The sequence below is a fragment of the Cygnus atratus genome, chromosome 1, assembly GCF_013377495.2.
Source record: "Cygnus atratus isolate AKBS03 ecotype Queensland, Australia chromosome 1, CAtr_DNAZoo_HiC_assembly, whole genome shotgun sequence".
Taxonomy (NCBI): Eukaryota; Metazoa; Chordata; class Aves; order Anseriformes; family Anatidae; genus Cygnus; species Cygnus atratus.
Genome location: NC_066362.1, coordinates 100,587,788 through 100,606,941, shown reverse-complemented (window position 1 = coordinate 100,606,941; position 19,154 = coordinate 100,587,788). Strand labels below are relative to the sequence as shown.

Genomic DNA, 19,154 nt, shown 5'->3' with positions numbered 1-19,154 from the left:
ACTTTGTCCCCTCGCAGACTCTGGGTAAAGTCCCTGCATGGTCAGTGCCACGCTGGCTCTGCTGCTCAGCGTGTGCTGCTCGTGTGGCCAACACATGACTGTCAGGCATGAGAGTCTCAGGCTCCTGCAGCTCGTGCATCAGCTGCCGTTCCTGCTGCAGAGCACTCCTCCCGTGCTCAGGACCATGAGCAAGCCACCACCAGTGTCCCCTGCCTCATCCCTTCCTGTAGCTGCTTGACTCCCCAGTGCCGATCTCTTTCCCTCACCTGCATTCACTCCCTGGTCATTAACCCACACATTATGTGGTGTTTTTTTTTTGTTTTTAAACCATTATATCTCCTGCAAAAACAACCCACCATACTTACACATACAACAGCTTTCTAGCTGTTGCTTTTGTTTTCTAGGAGCTTTAGAGCTCCTTCAGAGAATTCTTAGAGTCAGCGCAGGAAGAAAAGCAATGACATGCTTTTCTTCCCATTCCTCTCTCCTTTATGTGGAAGAATGGACTGGAAGAAGTAATGTGTGCCTGTATGCACACGTTTTATGTGAGTCTTACAATAGCAACATATGGTTTAGTTGTCTTGTTTCCAGATGATCAAAAACCTTTTTTAGGCAAGACAAATTATATGAGGAAACTGAAATCTTTAAAACAGAATTTTTATTCCGGGTATACAAAAAAAAAAAATCCCGAACTATACTGATCAGTAAGGAGGCAGCTGTTAGGTTAAGTGGTAAAAGCTCCTCTGCATACCAAGAAAGGAGCACAGAGAGACAATAGCAGAAGGGGGAGACAGAATAGTACCCTGGCTATTTGTAGTTTGCTAGTGGACATCTGTTCCGTTCAGCCAGAGGGGCATGGGACAAGGCTGCCAGCACTGTCTGGGTTCATGCAAGTGCTCTGTCTGTCTGAGTCACTGGTGTGGCCATCCACATATGTATGCACATATGTGATGCACAGGTGTGTTTGTGCTTGTGCCTACTGGGAATGAAAGCTCAGCCTGGCCCCCGGCTGGAGCTGAGGGCACGGAGCTGTGGCTGCCTCCTTTGGGCTGTCACATCTGGCACAGTACACTTTCCACAGCAGCATCACATTCAAGATCCAGCTACTACAATTCTCAGTGAGGGTGAGGATCTGGCGGTATTTCCACTCGACAGAGCTGTGGTCCTTTCTGCCAGAAAGCATGCAAAAAGAAGAAAACCGAGATCGTTGCTGATGCAGAGATTAGTGTCCATGACTTTATTCCTCATTAAATGTTTTTGTGCGTCTGTATTCTCCTGAAAACAGCGAGAGCGATGCTCGGCTCCCATCTGTTTTGTCTATGTAGGTCACTTTCCTGGGCTCTTGCCGAGCTGCTCTTCAGGCAGGGTTGGGCAGCAGCAGAGCTGACAGCAGAGCTGCAGCCTGAGGCTCGTCCTGCGAGTGCCCCTGCACGCCGGCTGCTGGCAGCCTTCAGGCACAGTCCATGTCCCTGCAAGTCACCACCGCTCTAATTGTGGCAGGGCCAAATTGAGGCCATGCCCCAACAGCCTCTCAGAAGCGCTTTGTTTGCAGAAGCCGCAGAGATTAAGATTTTTTTTTTTCTTCCTTTGAAACGTCCTCTTCTGCCTGCTGCTCCCGTCACCGCCGGGCGGGCTGTCCCGGACAGAAGCCGGGCACCGGGGGGCGCTCCGGGACCGGCCGCAGCACGGGGACCGCCGCATCCATCCCCAGAGCCACAGCTGGGGCTGCTCCAGGGGCGGCTGCTGCCCAGAGCCAGGCGGGGCTGCAGCAGCTACGGAGGACCTGCAGCATGACAGAGCTCCTCGGATGTTCTCCTCCTCTGTCCCTTACCTGCTCAGGCTCGGACCACCCTCACCCCCTGCTTTTCATTCGCTGCTGGCAGGGCAACGCGCTCCAACAGCCAGAGCACGAGGGGAGGAACGCGCCAGGACCACAAGAAGTACCGCAGAATGGAAAGCGTGAGGTGGGAGAGGATCTCTCAGACATGCATTAACTGAGTCCCCCTTCCGCACGCCTGCTGTATAACAGTGCATTGCCCACAGACGCCCAGTGATGTACCGCCTCAGTTAAGCTCCTCCTCGTGAGGCACTTCCATTTTCATTGCCCTTTGCACTACCTAAAAAGCTCCTAGCTCTAGTCTGGCTTTCCTATCTCCCACCACGTGGCTATAAGCAAAGTCCCAGCGCACGGCCTAAAAATTTCCCATGCGAAGAGGGAGCTGCTCTGCTCCACATGTAACAGGCAGCAAAGTCAATTACCAGTTCTCACAGGCAACGAGGCTCAAAACCAGCACTTTACCAGGCCTGCCTGGAAAGATCAGCTCACTGGTGGGACAGCCGGGTGCTCCAGCACCTGCTGGAATAGATGCACACAAAGCACCACGGACCCAGAAGAGAGCTGCAATGGGAAAGACGAAAGGTGCTTTGGGGCATGCTCTAAGCAAGAGCTACAGTGACAAAGTACAGGTTGAACCTGTGCAATGCCTATTGGAACAATTTAACAAATAAACAAAAAAAAAAATGAACTACCAACCACAAAAACCCACAAACAAGACAGAAAACCCAAACCATGTTACTCTCTTGCAGCCAGCTAGAGAAGCCAGGAGTGAGAGCTCACCAGAAGTGACCGCTAGTTCTGTACACACCTTGTCCTTAATCACTTCCAAATAAGATCCCAGACACTTCTTTTAATTTCCCTTTCATTTATTGTTCAATATGGGACATAGGTGAGGTAAGGTGTCTCACAAAGGTCTAAGCTACCAGGCCCCTTGCTGATGGGCCTGAAGGATGCAGAACATGGTGGTTCCTTCTTCCTCCCCCCGTACTAGTGGCCATCTCTACCTGTAGCACTGCAGACAAAGGGGGAGGCAACGGCCAAGTTGACTGTGGGCTCTAAGAGCTCAACAGAAAACCACGGATTTTGCCAATTCAGAGACTGTTGAGACAGGCTCACACTAACAGGACTCCAACAAGGTGGTGGGGGTTAGCAGCACAGCTAGAACAATGACCGTGGTTGGGGGGGAAAGCCTCAGAAGAGGCCTCTGTACTTAGACATGTGCAATGAAAGGTCCCTTCTTGCTTCTGTTTCTCGCTTTTAACCGTTAAGGGACTGCTCCTCATTGGCTGCGCTTCAGTGTTTTGCGTTGATAATATCCACAAACTCTGGCTTGAGAGAAGCTCCGCCAACAAGAAAGCCATCCACGTCATGCTGAGAGGCCAGCTCCTTACAGTTGCTGCCAGTGACTGAACCTAAGGAGTAAACAGTATTTTAAGAGCTGAGCAGAGAACAGTATTTTTAACAGATGTAGACAGCCTGAAGCTGTAACAGTTACTGCTTCATGCTCTGCCAATCTCCTATTTCCTCATTAGCAGAGCAGTGCTGTACAACTGCAGCAATAAGCAGAGAATCTAAGTCCTTCCTGCACTGGAAAGGGGCTTCAGACTCATTTACCTCCATAGATGATCCTAGTTGATTGAGCAACAGCATCAGACACATGGCTTTTGAGCCACCCCCTCAGCTTCTCATGAACTTCCTGAGCCTGCAATGGAACAGAAAGAGTCCCACTGACTACTGGACCATTTTGCATATAGACAGAACGGTCTTGTTCCATCTTCAGGCAGGATCTCTGGAACAGGAAGGGTCAGTCAGCCATTTTGTCAGCCACCTTTCCCCTGCTCATACCTGTTGGGGGGTTGCAGTTTTACCAGTTCCAATAGCCCAAACCGGCTCGTAGGCAAGAACCACTTTACTCCAGTCCTTCACGTTATCTGGGGAGAAAGGAGAAGGTATAAGTAAGCACAGTACTTCATGGTGGGAAGGGTAGACCTGGAAAGCTCTCTGGAACATGCAGACCTTTTATTAACATGATCGTTACCGTGTGAACACTCACGGCAACGTATCTGCAAGCCTTCCAGAAAGGCCAGGAACAGGCAGTTAAGGCCATAATGGGCTTTTTTCCCTTCAGACACATGCGAAATGGCCATTTTCTTCCCTTACCAGCAATAGCCTTGGTCTGTTCAAAAACCACTTTCTCTGTTATGCCAGCTTCTCTCTCATCCAGCTTCTCTCCAATACAGGCAATGACACCAAGGCCCTCAGCTAGAGCATGAGCCACCTTCTGCCCAATCAACTGGGAATGGAAGAGAAATAAGGCAAGTGACAGTCACACCTATTCCTGTTCCTGTCTTTCCCACAAACTGCTCATCCCTCCAGCCTTCACAGACATATCTGATCTGTACCGTCTCTCCATCCAATGGTCTCTCACCTCATCAGACTCTCCAAAAACATGCCTTCGCTCTGAGTGACCTAGAATCACCCATGCAGCTCCAATATCTTTGATCATTGCTGGGCTGAGGAGAAAGGATATGAGAGTATTAATTCACATCTCTGGAGGCAACAAACTTTGCAGAGCCACGCTGGCTTTCCACTTCTCTTTGGGCTCACCTAATCTCTCCTGTGAAAGCACCCTTTGGCACCTTATAACAGTTCTGTGCTGCAACTCCGATCTTTGCATCAAGCTTCTGACGGGCAAAGTCAAGGTAGATTGAAGGGGCTCCACAAACCACCTCTGGAAGGCAGAGAAAAAGGTCACTTTCAAGAAGAACTGGGGCAGAAACCACACCCAACCCCTGAGCCTGAAGACCAGCCCTAAGAGGTCATCATTTCCTTCCCTACCCTCTGTCGGGAAGGCTCAGCATGCATGACATTTGGGGGACCTGCTGCAGCATCAGAAAGCAGGAATATCTCTGCTATCTGATGCCTCGACAGCAGAGGAAACCCTTTCCAGCAGCCAGATAGGTGAGATGAGGCAGAGAGGCAGGCCCCTCAGCTGGTTCACGCAGGGTCCCTTGGAAACAGCCCAACCAAGAAACCGGGCAAGAATCCTGCCCTGCTGCGGAGGCTATGCTGAACCGGGGGAGAAAAGGGCAGCATCGGGTTACACCTGGGATTATAACCGGGCCAGGATCGAGGCAGGGCGAGCAGCACGGTCTGGTGGCACAGCCTGAGCGACCCCAGCTGAAATGCTGCGCTCTGCGCCCCTTAGCGGAGCAGGGGGGGGCTGGAGGGGGCCTCCAGGAGCGATAGCGGTGGGGATAGGGCTACGGATGGCCAAAGGCCCGCGGGGACGGGGCCTGGCCGGGCCGCCTCAGCGCCGTGAGGGAGCCCCGGGGGAGGCCGGGGAAGGAGGCCCGAGCCCGAGCCCGCCCAGGAGGCCGGGGCCCGGCTCCCCCCCGCCGCCCGCGGTACCGGAGGGGCTGCGCTGCCCTTCAGCGTCCGGGATCCGGTGTCGCGGTATTTTTAGCGCGGTTATATTTATATTTAGGCCCCCCGCCGCCCTCTGACATTTCCCGCAGCCGGGCCGCGCCGGGGCTGCCGCGCGGTACGTGCGCGACGTGCGGCCGCGCCCTCACCGGTGTCGGCCGAGAGCTTGGCGCCGTTCAGCGTGTGGATCAGCTCGCCCAGGCTCTTCTTGTCGCCGTTCATCTTCCAGTTGCCCCCCACGAAGAACTTCCTGGGCGCCATGGCGGGACGAGGAGGCGGCGGGCGGGCGGGCAGCAACTGGCACCAGGCACAGCCGAAGGTCAGTGGCGGCGCGCAGCCCGCGGCGGCCCCTTTTATAGCCCGGCGGCGGCCGAGGCCACGCCCCCTCCCCGAAGCCACGCCCCCCACCGAGGCGCGGCGGGCTGAGGGCGGCGCGCGCCGAGGCCGTTGATGGGGGGGGCGGGGGGAGGGGCAGGGAGCCCCTCAGCGTCCCCTCACGCTGCCGGGGGTCTCGTCCCCACACCACACACGGAGCGAGGCGGCAAGCAACGGGGCGTTATTTCGGCTTTTATTTCGTCCCTCGTGTATTTTGGCATGTGCAGGGCACGCTACTCGTGGCCCCGGCTGCCTCCCGCGCTGCTCGCCCCGTCAGGGAGGGCAGGCGGGAGGAACCCCCCCCCCCCACCGGTACAAGCCGCACGTACACACAATTCCCCCTTTCCCCCTTCAGACAGCGAGGAGGTGGCGTCGTCCCACCAAGCAGCAAAGCACGAGGGCTGTGTGTCACAGGGAGGGGACAGTGAGGGCATTTCCTACAGAAACTGATTATTTCCCCCCCCCCCCCCCCAACCCCCTTCACTCACGTCCCCGGGGGCTCCGGCCCCCAGTCAGGGAACTCGTTTCCGCCTTTGTCTCCATGGGGAGAGCATGAAGGGAAGAGTGGGGTAAGAGGAGATGGACCCTGCTCTTATCCTCACCGCCCCCACCGCTGCCCCCCTCTGCCTTCAGCCCGCTTTCCCCCCTCCACACGCAGCGAGAGGATGTTCTAGCTGGGAATCCGCTGGTAGAAGTAGATGTAGCCCAGATCCTTGGGGGGCTTCTCAGAAGCACAGACTTTCTGGTCGTTGTAGATCACCCACCTGCAACAGGCAGAAGGGGGGAGCTCAGGGATGCTGTTGTGTGGCAAAGATGCCATGCGAGTCCCTGCTCGCTTCCCCCCAAGATTTCTGAAGAAACAGCGCAGGACAATGATTTAAATAAAGCTTTACCACAAAGTCCCCTTATGCTGTCAAAATCCCTCTTACCTGCCATCTTTCTTGATGTGACAAACGTAGTGGCCGCACATAGTCGAAGTGCCCATGTGGCTGATGAAGGCAAACAGCTGATATTCTTGACAGGAAGAGGGAAAAGAGGAGTTATCGGAGAAAGAGGAAAGGCTTCACACCCTCAAAAACCCTTTCTCTAGAGAATTCCTGATGTGTGAGACCTGAAGGAAGCTCTCGTGGGTCTTAAAAATGGGACCCTGTCAAGCGTGACTGTGAGAGTTTGGTCTCAAGGCCAAACGCGGAGGGAAATAGGAGATGGCAACTTCCGTTCAGCCTTCTCCCTTCAAAGTGTTTATTTGGCTCGTGTATGTTGGATGGGTAATGGTGAGGATTCCACCTCCCTGTGGTGTCCAGCTGCCATGCAACACTGGGATCAATTCTGCAAATGGACTGGAACTTGCTTTTAAAATAGAAGCCTGAGGATCAGAAAGGCCTCCAGATAAGATGGGGAGAAAAAAGCACAATCTTTCACTAGATGTCTCTTCCTCTGCCTCTCTCTTACCAGCTTCTAAGTAATGCCTGGCCTGAAGGGTTTCAGCCCTACATTTGCCAGCCTTCTGTTCCTCCCGGCTCCCACGACCTAAGTAACCAGCTCAGTCCGTGGGAGCGGCTGCTGCTAAAACCTATGGATTTACTGCATTAATTAGGGAGGATAAGGCCATGCTGAGTTTGCATCCCAAAACTGACATTCCTACTGCTTGGAACTCACTTCCAGGCCCATCGCGCACTTTAGGACCAACAGGGACAGATTCAGAGATGGAGTCTGCTGCTGAGCGTCCCTCTGAGATATCCATAGCAGCTTCCGCATCGAGGTCATCAATGTGACTAAAGATCCAATCCACAGCACGCTCCAGGCTGTTGTTCTGGAAGGCAAAGGCAAAGACTGTGAGCTTGCAGATGCCTGTTCATGAGAGCATCATTTCACTCTGATGTCACCCGTGACTCTCACCGTTGCTCTAAGCGCTTTCATAGCCTGGTCCCGGGAGAAGCCCATTGAGACAATGGTGGCCACACTGTCTTCTGAAGGAGGGTCTGGACAAGCAATAGTTGACCCTGGTCCACTGGATCCCGGGAGAACTAATGGGTTAGCAAAGTCTGCAGCAGAAAACAGAACACAGCTAAGAGCAGTTAGATCCCTCCAAAAGGGAGGCAGTCTGAGGCTCAAACTACTTTAGATTTCCACTGCTGAAGTGGGTCAGGAAGTACAACGACCCAGATGCCACAAGCTTTGACGTGGCCATGTGGTCTCATACCTGGATCATCCATGTGTGACATGACCCAGTTCATGGCAGCCTCGACCCCACTGTTCCCCGTGTAATACACGGCTTTGCGGCAGGCGTCCATGGGAAAGCCCATCTCCACTAGCTGTATGATCACTGACTCATCCAGCATGGGGGCTGTGGGAAGACAGAGATTAGAGCCACCCACTCCCACCCAAGTCCTGCCTGCTTCATTTTGTGCAGCCCCACACAGTCCCCCAAGCCATCATTTCCTGGCTTTGCTTCATACAAGTTCTGGCTCTGCTCTCCTCATCCTTTACAAACTTTCTTCTTCAAAAGTGCAGTCTCACTCGCAAGTACTCCAGGGAACAAGGGGATTCATCGCATGAACTCAGCAGCACACGCTCTTCCCTACCCTTCAAACCCTACCCTGTGCTATGTTTTGTGAAAACAGAATACCTCTGCCAATTAAATCTTGTATAAACCTCAGCCCTGCCACCTCTAATGCACTAGACATGCCGCATCCCGATCTTCCAGGGAATCAACAGGAATCAACAAACTCCCTTGCATAACAGGCATGCAAGGGAGGCAGCCGGCATGCGCTAACAGAGGGACAGGGAAAGTCTGAGCAAGTGGAAACCGCTAGGATTGGAGACAAGACAAGGAGAGCAAGGAAACAAGTCAGGCATCAGGAAAAGAGGAGGAGAATCACTAACATGTCGGAGAGGAGAAGTGAGGGGAGCAGAAGGAGTCGTCGTCCTCGTTGCCATAGAACCCCAGGCTACCTTTGGGCTCGTCTGGTGTCACCAGTGGGGGCGCGATGTCTGGCATTTCTTCTTCTCCATCTTGCAGCCCTGTTCCCTGCAGTGCAGAGATATCCAGCTCCTCTGGCATTTCAATGGAGACATCTGCAAGACACAGTGCTGCTCAGCCTGCCTATAAGGCCAGAAACAAAAGACTCCACTGGGAGATCTAGAAGGGTAAGTCTACCCTGCTGGGGATACAACATGCTAGTCTGAACCTCCTTTTGGGACAGTTACTTTCCTTTTTGCAGTACTAACCACAATACCCATATACGATACCCAATACCTTATATGCTCTGTACTTCTTGTCCTTCTTACCAAGCTTTTTGGGCACCCAATCCAGACCAAAAGTGAATTTCTTGATCTGGATCACCAAATAATCTGGGAAAGAGGCGAACCGTGTTGTTCTGAAAGAGATTAACATCACAGCTAGTTTTTACACTTTGTCAGCACTGATTGAGGACACCTAGTTGGTTCAAGAAATCAGTGAGTGGGGTGCCTGTCCGAAGGCAGAGAGAAACAGAACTGTGCAGCTCTCCTATGATGAGCTTACAGCTCCTCAAACACAAAGCAATTTCTAAACCAGATGCTCTGACCAAATGAGACGGAGTGAAGCATTTACAAAATCTTGGGGAATAAGGAAAAAATAGTATGTTCTCTCTCTCTCAACCCCGCATTTTACAAGCTTCCTCAGATTTTAGTATTAATTAAAATAATTAAAGTTTAATCCTTAAGGAACGCAGTGGAAATAATATCTTTTATTAGACCAACAGGTAAAGCTGCAAAAAGTAACAAGCTTTCAAGTGCAAGAGCGCTTTTTCAGATATGAAGTGGAAGCAGCAAATTTTAAGGTAACAATGACTGAATTTGATTGAATGTTTAGTTAGACAATTTGAGGCAAAGGGTGTTTGGCATCTCTGGAACAGAGGGGAATGCTTGTGAAGGGAGAAACAATAGTAAGAGAAACAGATACTTATTATCAGGAAATCATTGTAACATTGTAAAATTAACTTAAGCAATGGTATTTGTAAGAATGTAATTCTTACTAAGTGTGTGAACACAATTCACTATTTAAAAGCAAAACAATGTTATTTTTCAAAGTGACCGTTTTACTGACTGTTCATTTTTAGTAGCTATTGCTTAATAGTAGTATATTTGTTACAAAAACACATTCCATTCTATGGATTTACTGGATTCTTTCAGGACTACTCTTTCATTGTGGAAGAACAGTCAGTAGCATCACAGAAGGAAGCTGCTTAAGTCTGTAAAGTTAGACTTTTGCACTACTGCACGTGCTGCTGACAGCAAGGCAAATTAAAGCTGTATTTTAAGCCCTGCTATTAGCATTAAAGTTAGCATCCTTTAAAATAACTCAGGTGTCCCCTATACCCAGTGTTTTGCTCAAACTTTACCAGCTAAAAGCTTCCCTTAGAGAGTTTAGAGACCACGCAGGGCTGGTGCTGCCACACCCTGTACTGATTTTAAAGCTAAATTCTGAACTGAGAACAAAAGCTGCCAATTTTCTGGAATATCAATCTGTTTTCGTAGCCCGTCAGCAACTGAAATCTGCTGGTAAGCATTTCACTAGCACTGCTGTTGTGCCCACTGTAATCCTTCCAGGGCAAACTCTCCAGCACTGCTGAACTGGTTTGCTTCTGTTTCAGTGTTCTACGGATACAGGACTTGGAAGACCGCAAACCCTGGGTAATGCTCCTTCCTCAAACAATGCAAAGAAGTTCCCAAAGATGTAGCCAGTTTGCCATAGCCTAGCTAGTTATACACACACATACACGCACACTCACTTGAGAGCCACAGACTTGGCCTGCAAGGCTGTGCTCCAGAAATCATCCACCTGTTCTGGAGCTCCATAGGCCTCTAGGCAGGAGCTGAAAGGCACCTTGGCTCGCACCAGCTCAGGCAGAGGCTGCTTCTCCTCCTCTGCCTGCCGCTTCTTCTCCTCATATTCCAGTAGTTCATCTAGAGAATAAGGCACAGGAATCAAGGACCACCTCTAGGTGCTAACAAAATAACTGGTATAAGCTACACCCAGAGGCAGAATAGGCCTACAAATACACGTCCTAAAGAATGCAGCACAAAGTCGGCAACATCTTCTAGTGAGCACTGTTCTGCAACTTTGCTGTTAAATCATAGGCCAGCTTGAAGTGTAGGAGGGAAAGGCTCTAAAGGGCCGTCACTGTGTCATACCACCTCTGCAGGAATCAGCCCAATCCCACAAAAGCAGGTGAAGGATCTGGCTTCAGAAGTGGCAAAGCAATACCTTGAGGAAGTCCCTTTCCCATTTAAGGAGTTCTGTAAGAAATGTACGATATCCAACCATAATGTTTGCTACTATTCTGGCCTCAACACATTACTGACCTTTGTTGAGTGCAGCATCCATGGGCACAGGTAGCTGCATGATATAGTCCACACGCTGGGTATATTTCACCTTTTCTGTGGCCAGGCACTTCAGCTTTTCCTCCACCAGAAAACGAAAGACCTCATTGGGGTTCTCCGAGCTGCGGCAGTTCCTCTGAACAAGGGAGAGGTCAGAAGGGTAGATGTAACATTGGAATGGTAGGAATAATTATCTACAGCAGCAGCAGTTCCATGCAGGACACAGCTAAAGAGCATTCATTTCTTTATCCAGTCCACTGGAAAAGACAGCAAACTAAAGCCATTTTCTGTACCCCAGGAACAAATACCATTCTGGCTCCTAAACACGACAATTTACATCTCCAGCTATGCCATTGCTTGGAGGAATTTCTTGGGAGTCAGCCCAGAAAACCTGGCTAAACATCTCCTTCTTCTCCCACAGGTGCTACCTGCCCCCTTTTCCCTGTGTCCCCTCCCTCTCTCTGCTCCAAATGCCACTTTCTCACCTCCATATCTCACCCCCTTCTTACAACAGGAAAACAAAGCCAGGCTTTTCCAAAATTAGAGATACAAACTCAACCGTTACCTCCACCATGTTGATGAAGTGCAGAAAGAACTCCTGGGCGTCCTGCTGTCGGTTAGTGGAAAACTCTGGGTGTCCCTTTCCAATGAGGGACTTAAACATGCGTGGAGCAATGCCATTTTGCACACCCTGCAAAGAACAAAGTGGAAGAGGAAGGTGGTCATAATTTGCCAAGCATGTGTCGTGGCACGCAACACTCTACTCTTGGCCATGCTCTTCAAGTGACAGGGCCCTGGCACAAGCCCCACGACTCGTCTTCAGAAATGGTTCTCCCTCCTCCCCGTCACACACATCGTGCGGGTACCGCACCCAGGTCTCACCTTCTGATCAGGCTGCTGTTCCCCTTCCGCAGAAACCGGCTTTGAATACTCCCCAGACAGCAGTCCGTGACCCAGTTTGGCTCTGGAATGATGAAGTCACTGTTAGCACCAACCTGCATTCTTCGATCCCTCACGCTCCAGGAGCCACGACAACCCACCCAGCTTTAACACCGACATGACTGTCCCTGTCACAGAAACCAGCTTTCCCAGCTGCACCAGCCAAGATTGTCTTGTCTTGGTCTGCCCTCTCTGGTTCCACGAGACATCACCCACTGGAAAGTTAGTAGGACTTCTGGGCATGAAACTCAGCTATCGTTTGCACCGTGGGGAGCTTCCTTTTCCCCACAGAAGGGCTGCCAGTGCTGAGCCCTACAGCAGCTGTGTAACAGCCAAACGATTCTGCAGCCTGACATGGGTAAAGTAGCAGTGTATCTCAGAGGCTGCACAGGAGACAACAGGGCACACTGAAATTGCCTGAGCCAGAAATAGCATTGCTGTGAGCAGACTGATCACATTTTCCCAAGGGAAAGGTTAAGAATAACTGCGTGAGGCACTTAACGGACAACAGTAACGTTCAATTGATTTCCTCCTATGCCCAGACCCTCCTTTTATTCCACCTCACTCCAATTCTTCCCCACCACTGTTGCCATTTGTCTGGAACCAAACCCTACCAATTCATCCCTTTGCCCAGGAAAAAATCTTTCTGGCTCTTTCTCAACTCCCTCCTAACCGAACACCTCACCCCAGACTGTCCAAATTTAGGATCTTCCCTTACCTCTGGACTCTCCTCCACAAATGCCACCTTCCATTCCTCCATCCCAAACCTCCACATACTGCTTTGCTGTTTTAGAGCAGATGTAGGAGAGAATCCATGTATTTAAAATGAAACACCCTCTGAAATGTTGTGTTCCTTCTTCTGTGAATTCTCCTACTATTGCCTGCACAAGATCTCTTGCAGGAAGCCTCCTTAGGCATATGTAAGTTATCCACTGAGGGAGAATTTTTCTAAATCTATGTATTTCTTTGCTCTTAGCCCTCCATTGCAGAATGCAAGCAACTCTTTGCTGTTACACAGATTGAATATGCCGACCAGAAATCCCCCCGTGGTAACAGACGGTACTGCATTTTCCACATACTACATTTAAGAGCCTCTCATGAGCACTGAGGTAAACCCTGCTCTCTCCATCTAGGGCTATCAGCAGAACTTTCTTGGCATAGATCCTTACTGATCGCTGAGGATCAGCGTGTCTGGTGATGGACGTGGAAACAAAGAGGCAAGGCTTGAGGGAGAAACCTGCAGCAAAGCAGAGGAGACGCACCCAGGCAGCCTCGGCCTTCCTTCTCCCACCAAAAGTCTACGTACACTTGTGTGCTGAAGTCCTGTGTGGGGTCCGACGGTGCGCTTTGGAATATCTTCTCCAGCTTGTCCACATACCTGCAAAACAAAACAGAGCAATCTGAAGGACGCACGGATTCATCCAGTAAAGACATAGTTCTGAGTCTGACTCCTGCAACAGAAGCTCACAGCTCTAGGAGACTTTTGTACTGATCCCAGGGGATCCCAGGCCAGTGGAAATGAGAGATTAAGCTCACTTACTTTCTCTGGAAGTCTGGGATACTGAACAGCACCTGCATCACAGAATTGAGGTAGCAACTGTTGCCCAGGTTACGGATACCAGTGTACCCAGGCCCAAAGAGGGGCTTGAGCTGCACACCAGACTCCTGGATGAGCTCCCACTCCCCAATGCGTTGATTCATGTCTATTTCCAGTTCTGTCATTGTCTTGTCTGTCTGTGGAGGGAAAGAACGGGAAAAAAATCTCGGTGAAGACTCAAGTGAACATCTGAGGTATGAAAAGGGCAATACAGTAGAGAAACATAAAGGGTTGAATTAATCCTGTTTGATTAAATTAGAAGAGGAGGAAGATATAACAATTCTTTTAAAATATTTGAGTATCTGGGACAGAAGGAGGAATGCTAAGAAACATGAGAGAAATCTGAACTATCCTCTAAAAAGGGGCGTGGAAATCACACACCAACACTAAATCCAGGGAGCAAAGCTGGGAGCCTGGGCACCTTCCTGCCTAGAGTACTGACACAGAACCACACGGAAATAAACCTCAGAGACGTGGAAGAAAGGCAAAAAAGGCAATGGAAAAACACAGGCAGACCAGACAACTCTCTACCTGATAAAAAACAGTTTCCTCACCAGGAATGGTTCTGCATAGCTACAGAAAGCTGGGATCCAGCTATGAAATCTTAGACTTGCTTCTCTCCCCCTCTGGGCCTACACAGGAACTCCCCCTCACCTTCTGCATCTTGAGCATGTCAATCCCAAAGTGAGCAAGGTGTTCTGCCAGGTTGGGATCCAACACCATGTCATCCTCATCGTAGGAGTAGACGTCTATGCAGGAACACAAAGGAAAATGAAAGACTTACGGCCTGCGATCTAAAATTCACTCTGGATGAAGAGAACTGGGAGTTTTGACGGAGTGAGCCGTTGGATTTTCCTCTCTCTATTTTTTCAGGAGAGTAGCCAACAGAGTGAATACCGAAATTCCTCCAAAACACGTGACAAGACAAACAACTTTCTCATTGATCAAGATATAGAGTTACACGTACGCCTGAAGTAAGGAAAGTGGGTTACTATGCTACTCTCTACTCAGGTTTTCGACACAAAATCCTTTGATAAATTTAGGTAAATCCCACCCCACCAAGCCATCTGGAAACTGTTCTAAAATCCTTCAAAGTACAAGGGAGGGAAAGAGGAAGGCAAGGTTTTATCTGCTGGTTCTTTGCCTGCCACAAGAAGCAGGTCAGAGTGGGAAAGTTCATGGTATGTTGAACTTTCCAGGTCATAACACAGGCAACACCAGCCTGGTACCTGGAAATCCTCCCTTACTTGCCTTGTCAGAGCCCACAGTCAGCCTGAGTGGCGCCTGGCATCTATAACCCTCACTGGATCCCCCTTCTCACCAGCCCCATCAGGAGTAATTGTTCCCAGTTTCACAGCCAGTGGGTAGCCAGTTTCCCGGTAATGTTCGACCGCGTGATTGTTGCCACCACTGCCATCGAAATAGCGCCGGCCACAAAGGATGGCTCCGTCGGTCATGTTCAGCCACAGGTTCTCCCTCATGTCACACTTGCTGCACTTCCAGCCACTGTTGACAAGAAACGGAGGAAAAGAGCTGTTAGGGTGAAAACCTTTGGGTTCTACCTCCCAAGCCCTCTCCGTTACTACCCACTTATACCAGAGTATAAGCAAAGGTTTCTGTGATCTCATTTCTCTTTTACTTCAGAACGCCGGATGTCCTGAAATACCTTAGTTTGCCCCTTCCCCTGAATTTACTACGACAAGGCACATTCAGACACAGGGCAAGGCCTCACAAAAGAAATCCCATCTTCTGCTGCAGTTCCAGGACAGGAGAAGAAGGTGATCAGGGTGGATCTGGGTTACAGAGCAGTACAGCTGCTTTCAGTACTACGCTCACCATGGTGGGATGCGGACATCATTCTGAAGCTGGTGCAGGGAAAAAGCGTGTTTGGAAATACGTCGAACCTCCCCATCCCAAGCCTGCACCTCCTGCTTCCGTGAGGCTGAATCTGCAGTCAGGATGGCCTCCACCGCACTGGCAATCTAGAATTAGAATAGTGGGGGGGAAAAAAAGTGAAGGGCACAAAAAAAGAAGCTTCCAGTGCCACAGAACTCCACATTTAGGCTCAGACCTACAAGTCAGTTGCAGAAAGGCAGTGTTCAGGAGCCTCGCCACAGACCAGGACTCTGCACTATAAAGCACTGCTTAAGTGCTTTATAAAAGTGTTGAGTAATCCTGCTTACTCCAGACTGAGACTTCACAGCAGCTCCGCAGGATCACTTTTACAGGGCAGCAGTTCTTTCACCGTAATGGTGCGTTTCCTCCCCACCAACAGAAAACACAGCCCTTCACCCAAACGTACCCTGTCTCTGACCATGTCAGGGAGTCCCTCCAGCCCATCACGGGGAATATCCAAATGCTCTGGTAAAATAACTATTTTTACATCTTCATCATATTCAAACTTTTCCTCTGTGATGTCAAATCCACCTTCTACACCTACAGGAAGAAAAAACGTTGTGGTAACGGGTAGAACCAAATAGCTTGCAAGGCTTCTTTGCCCATGGCTTACATGAAGTAAGGCACCATGACTAAGGCAAAACTCTAGATCAGTGATCCACAATCTGTCTTCCGTGTCTGGATCCTAAAATTGCTGCCATAGGTGTGGGCTTTACAGAAGCAAATAGAAGCCTAGTGACAATGGGCTTGCTTTTACCAGCTGTTTTTATAGATGCTTAAAAGGAAACTCCAGACCCCGCCTACAACCAGAAAGAAAAGACCCGTTCATCCTTCACAGTACACCCAAGGTGATGAATGGAGATGCGCACAAAGAGATCACCTTCTAACCCCGTGTGAAGGTCTAGCCTATCAGCACCCTTAAGGAGCCTGGCTCTGCATCTTGTCTCTTCCAGAAAGGACAGTTCAACACCCTGAACTCAAACACGGAGAACCAGGAGTTCTCTTGGGAGCGGAACACACAGAATTACAGAAAAAGTCTTAGAAAAGGCACAGTGCCAGTATTTTCTCTTGCCCACCTAGCCATGCTTTCCAGAGATTGCAACAAAAATGGAGGTTCTATACACAACAGCTTATTTGCCAGTTGTCAAGAGTCACCAAAAAGTTACGTTCGCAATGGAGGGAACAGTCTCTGATTTACGTAGGTACTCACAATAAAACAAAACAAACAAACAAAAAACAAAACAACAACAAAAAACTCTTGCAAAACAATATAAAAAAAATCAAAAAACAATTTCTCTTGCAACTCTGCCTATCTATAACGTTTAGAGTACGCACAAACTGCCACGCTTGAACGCAGATGCTGCAAGCCTGCATGCCTTTAGGAATACCTGAAAAATCACAAGCGTAACACAACAACATATGCAAATAATCCATTTCTGCGCCTCTTCAGCACATCCCAGAGAGATCTCCTGTCATCACTTCATAGAGTAAAGCAACACACAATCCTTCAGCATATCACACAAATCCTGAACTCTAAAGAAAGCGAAACAGACTGCTGAAGTCCACCAGGCTGCTGCTACGCAAGGCACAGCTAGGGAAAAAGTGAGCAAGAAGCAAGACAGACGTGGTACAGGTTCTGGATTTCCCTCTAGCGGTCAGTCTCCACCAGGCCAAGAACCTGTTACTGCTAAGAATGTTCCTGTCCTCTGCTTTATAGATCTCCGTAACCGTTCAGAAATTACCGGCCGAGACTGCCCCAAATAAGAAGCATCTTCACTGATTCCCATGACAGCTTCTTCAGCTGGTGCAAAAGAGTAATGGAACATCAGCACCGTCCTTCCAAAAAGGGACTTGCTTTTAGTATTTAAAGTCCTCATGTGTTTCCTCCAGTATCAACCTTGTATTTCAAAGAACTATCTAGCCAAAAACGTTAACACAGCATTTGCCGGTAATTTCTTCCCTTTCTACACAAATAACACTAGTTCAAATTTTGAGAAGTTTAAAAAATACCTTTTCTATCAGAAACTTCAAACGTATTTTTTTCGAGCTTGCACATTATTTTCACACTCACTTCTGACCCACACTGGATACATCCGTATTAAACAACGGCCCCACGCAGCTGATCTGCACACCCAGCTGAGTCAGGCACGCAGAGTTACAAGAGAAGGCAAAACACATTTATCTACAGAAAACACAATGCATTTTTGAACACAGGGCAAAATCTCAACAACTGTTCTGCAGTAGCTGCCCACCTAAGACGTAGTAGGAGGCATTAAGTTTGAATTCAGTTGGGGATGCTAGCTTCAAGCAGCCTAGAAGAGGAAAGGGAAAAGAGGCTTGCTACGAGGCCAGACAGCTCCAAAGGACTGGTCCAAAAGGACAAGAAATACATGGCACACAAGCGCTTTCTTACCAATAGCCAAGCGAGTCGGTTTTTTCCTTGGGGGGTCCCCAGCACTGGAATTAGCATCTTCTTCCTTCTATTTCATTGAGAAGAAACAGGGATATAGAGTTAGGGGGACGGGCATGCTGTGGCAAGCCTTAGGGACTGAAGTTAAGCTACTGTGAAGATGGAAAGAGGCCAGGCAGAAATTGCTAGGGCAATCCACGCAACAATTCAACAAAAGTAGGGCTGAAGACCCGGTGAATCCCAACTCACCGGGAAAAGATAATAATTATATGCGTTAGTTATACCTGATTGAAGACAGAGACATATCCCACGTCTTAGTTTCAAGACAAGTTTGACTTTATTTTCCGGTACCGCCGCCCCACTTTTATTTTATTTATTTTGTTTTATTTTTCTTTTTACCGGTTTACGTGTTCTTTTGAGGTGCAGGTAGACCCGCTGGCCCGTTTTCTGGTAGTGCTTCTCCACGTACTGCTTCCCGAAGCCCAGGAAGGTGTTCATGCAGATGTACAAGCCGCCATCCGACTCCTGGAAGGAAGAAGAGCTGAAGAACTGCGGGGAGGCGGCGAGGCACGCCAGGCCGGCTGCTAGGACGGGCACACGGCTGCCTCCGGGAGCGCTGCTGGTTACTCGCTAAGTTACGCCCCGGACCCCCCGGTCCCGGCCGGAGGGAGGGGCAGGGATGCCGGCGGGGTGGGGACGGCCGGCGCGGGGCCCACTGCCATCTTAATGACACAGCACCGGCTCGCCGCCCGCCCGCCGCGCCCCGGCACGCCGCCAGCCCGCCGGGAGAGCGCGGCCCCGGCCCGGCCCGGCCCGGCCCCGGCCCGCTGCCCGCTGCCGGGGGCCGGGCCCGGACCCGCCGGGCTGCCCACGCCCGCCGCCGCCCGGGGACTACAGCTCCCGGCACGCCTCGGCAGGGAGGGGCTGGCCGCGGGGCACGCTGGGTGTCGTAGTCCCGCGCCGCCCCGCTTGCCGCCCGGCCGCGCGCCGCCCCGCCCGCGGCGGGACCACAAGTCCCGTGGCGCCCCGCGCGGGCGGCACCCCCCCCGCCGCCCGGGTGGGCCGGGAGCGGGACGGAGCGGAGGGGAGCCCGGCGAGCGGCGGGGGCCGGCCGCGGGGGGCGCTTACCGGCGTGTCGAAGGAGAAGGCGCACTCGTCCTTGTGGACCCGGTCGCCGGCCTTGGGCACGCGGATGGACGGCAGCACCGAGAGCAGCGCCTCGCTCAGCTCCGCCATGACAGCGGCTCACTGCGGCCCCGCCCGCGGCCACACCCCAACCAATGAGCGCCCGCCGCGGCTCCGGCCAA

The 19,154-nt window shown here is 50.8% G+C and overlaps 2 protein-coding genes across 3 annotated transcripts; both read right to left on the bottom strand.

Annotated features, from left to right (window-relative positions):
* Positions 1–2,682: 2,682 nt before the first annotated feature.
* On the bottom strand, positions 2,683–5,646 carry TPI1 (triosephosphate isomerase 1). Its single transcript, XM_035545605.2, has 7 exons — positions 5,413–5,646; positions 4,445–4,568; positions 4,266–4,350; positions 3,998–4,130; positions 3,683–3,768; positions 3,452–3,539; positions 2,683–3,249 (listed from the first exon to the last, which is right to left on the bottom strand). Exons 1-7 carry the CDS (start codon positions 5,522–5,524, stop codon positions 3,131–3,133), a joined length of 747 nt encoding a protein of 248 aa, XP_035401498.1. The 5' UTR covers positions 5,525–5,646; the 3' UTR covers positions 2,683–3,130.
* Positions 5,647–5,814: 168 nt separating this feature from the next.
* Positions 5,815–19,145, bottom strand: USP5 (ubiquitin specific peptidase 5). 2 transcript variants are annotated; one of them, XM_035545604.2, is made up of 20 exons: positions 18,976–19,145; positions 18,247–18,372; positions 17,851–17,917; positions 15,844–15,977; positions 15,378–15,523; positions 14,863–15,047; positions 14,196–14,290; positions 13,485–13,678; positions 13,251–13,322; positions 11,888–11,969; positions 11,571–11,696; positions 10,988–11,141; positions 10,414–10,588; positions 8,930–9,018; positions 8,594–8,716; positions 7,842–7,985; positions 7,538–7,683; positions 7,298–7,451; positions 6,568–6,652; positions 5,815–6,402 (listed from the first exon to the last, which is right to left on the bottom strand). In XM_035545604.2, the coding sequence occupies exons 1-20, from the start codon at positions 19,081–19,083 to the stop codon at positions 6,309–6,311; spliced, it is 2,499 nt and encodes an 832-aa protein (XP_035401497.1). In that variant the 5' UTR covers positions 19,084–19,145; the 3' UTR covers positions 5,815–6,308. The 2 variants fall into 2 exon arrangements, with proteins under 2 accessions (XP_035401497.1, XP_035401496.1); XM_035545603.2 differs by having other exon boundaries at positions 8,525–8,716; positions 18,976–19,129.
* Between the last annotated feature and the right edge of the window lie 9 nt (positions 19,146–19,154).

Coding starts and splice junctions, on each gene's coding strand:
- USP5 (XM_035545603.2), bottom strand. CDS start 19,083: ATGGCGGAGCTGAGCGAGGCGCTGCTCTCGGTGCTGCCGTCCATCCGC. Junction 17,918..18,246: donor TCAAAAGAACACGTAAACCG/GTAAAAAGAAAA, acceptor TCAATGAAATAG/AAGGAAGAAGATGCTAATTC. Junction 15,978..17,850: donor ACCGACTCGCTTGGCTATTG/GTAAGAAAGCGC, acceptor TTCTTCCTGTAG/GTGTAGAAGGTGGATTTGAC.
- TPI1 (XM_035545605.2), bottom strand. CDS start 5,524: ATGGCGCCCAGGAAGTTCTTCGTGGGGGGCAACTGGAAGATGAACGGC. Junction 4,569..5,412: donor CAAGCTCTCGGCCGACACCG/GTGAGGGCGCGG, acceptor TCTGCCTTCCAG/AGGTGGTTTGTGGAGCCCCT. Junction 3,769..3,997: donor ACAGACCAAGGCTATTGCTG/GTAAGGGAAGAA, acceptor CTTTCTCCCCAG/ATAACGTGAAGGACTGGAGT.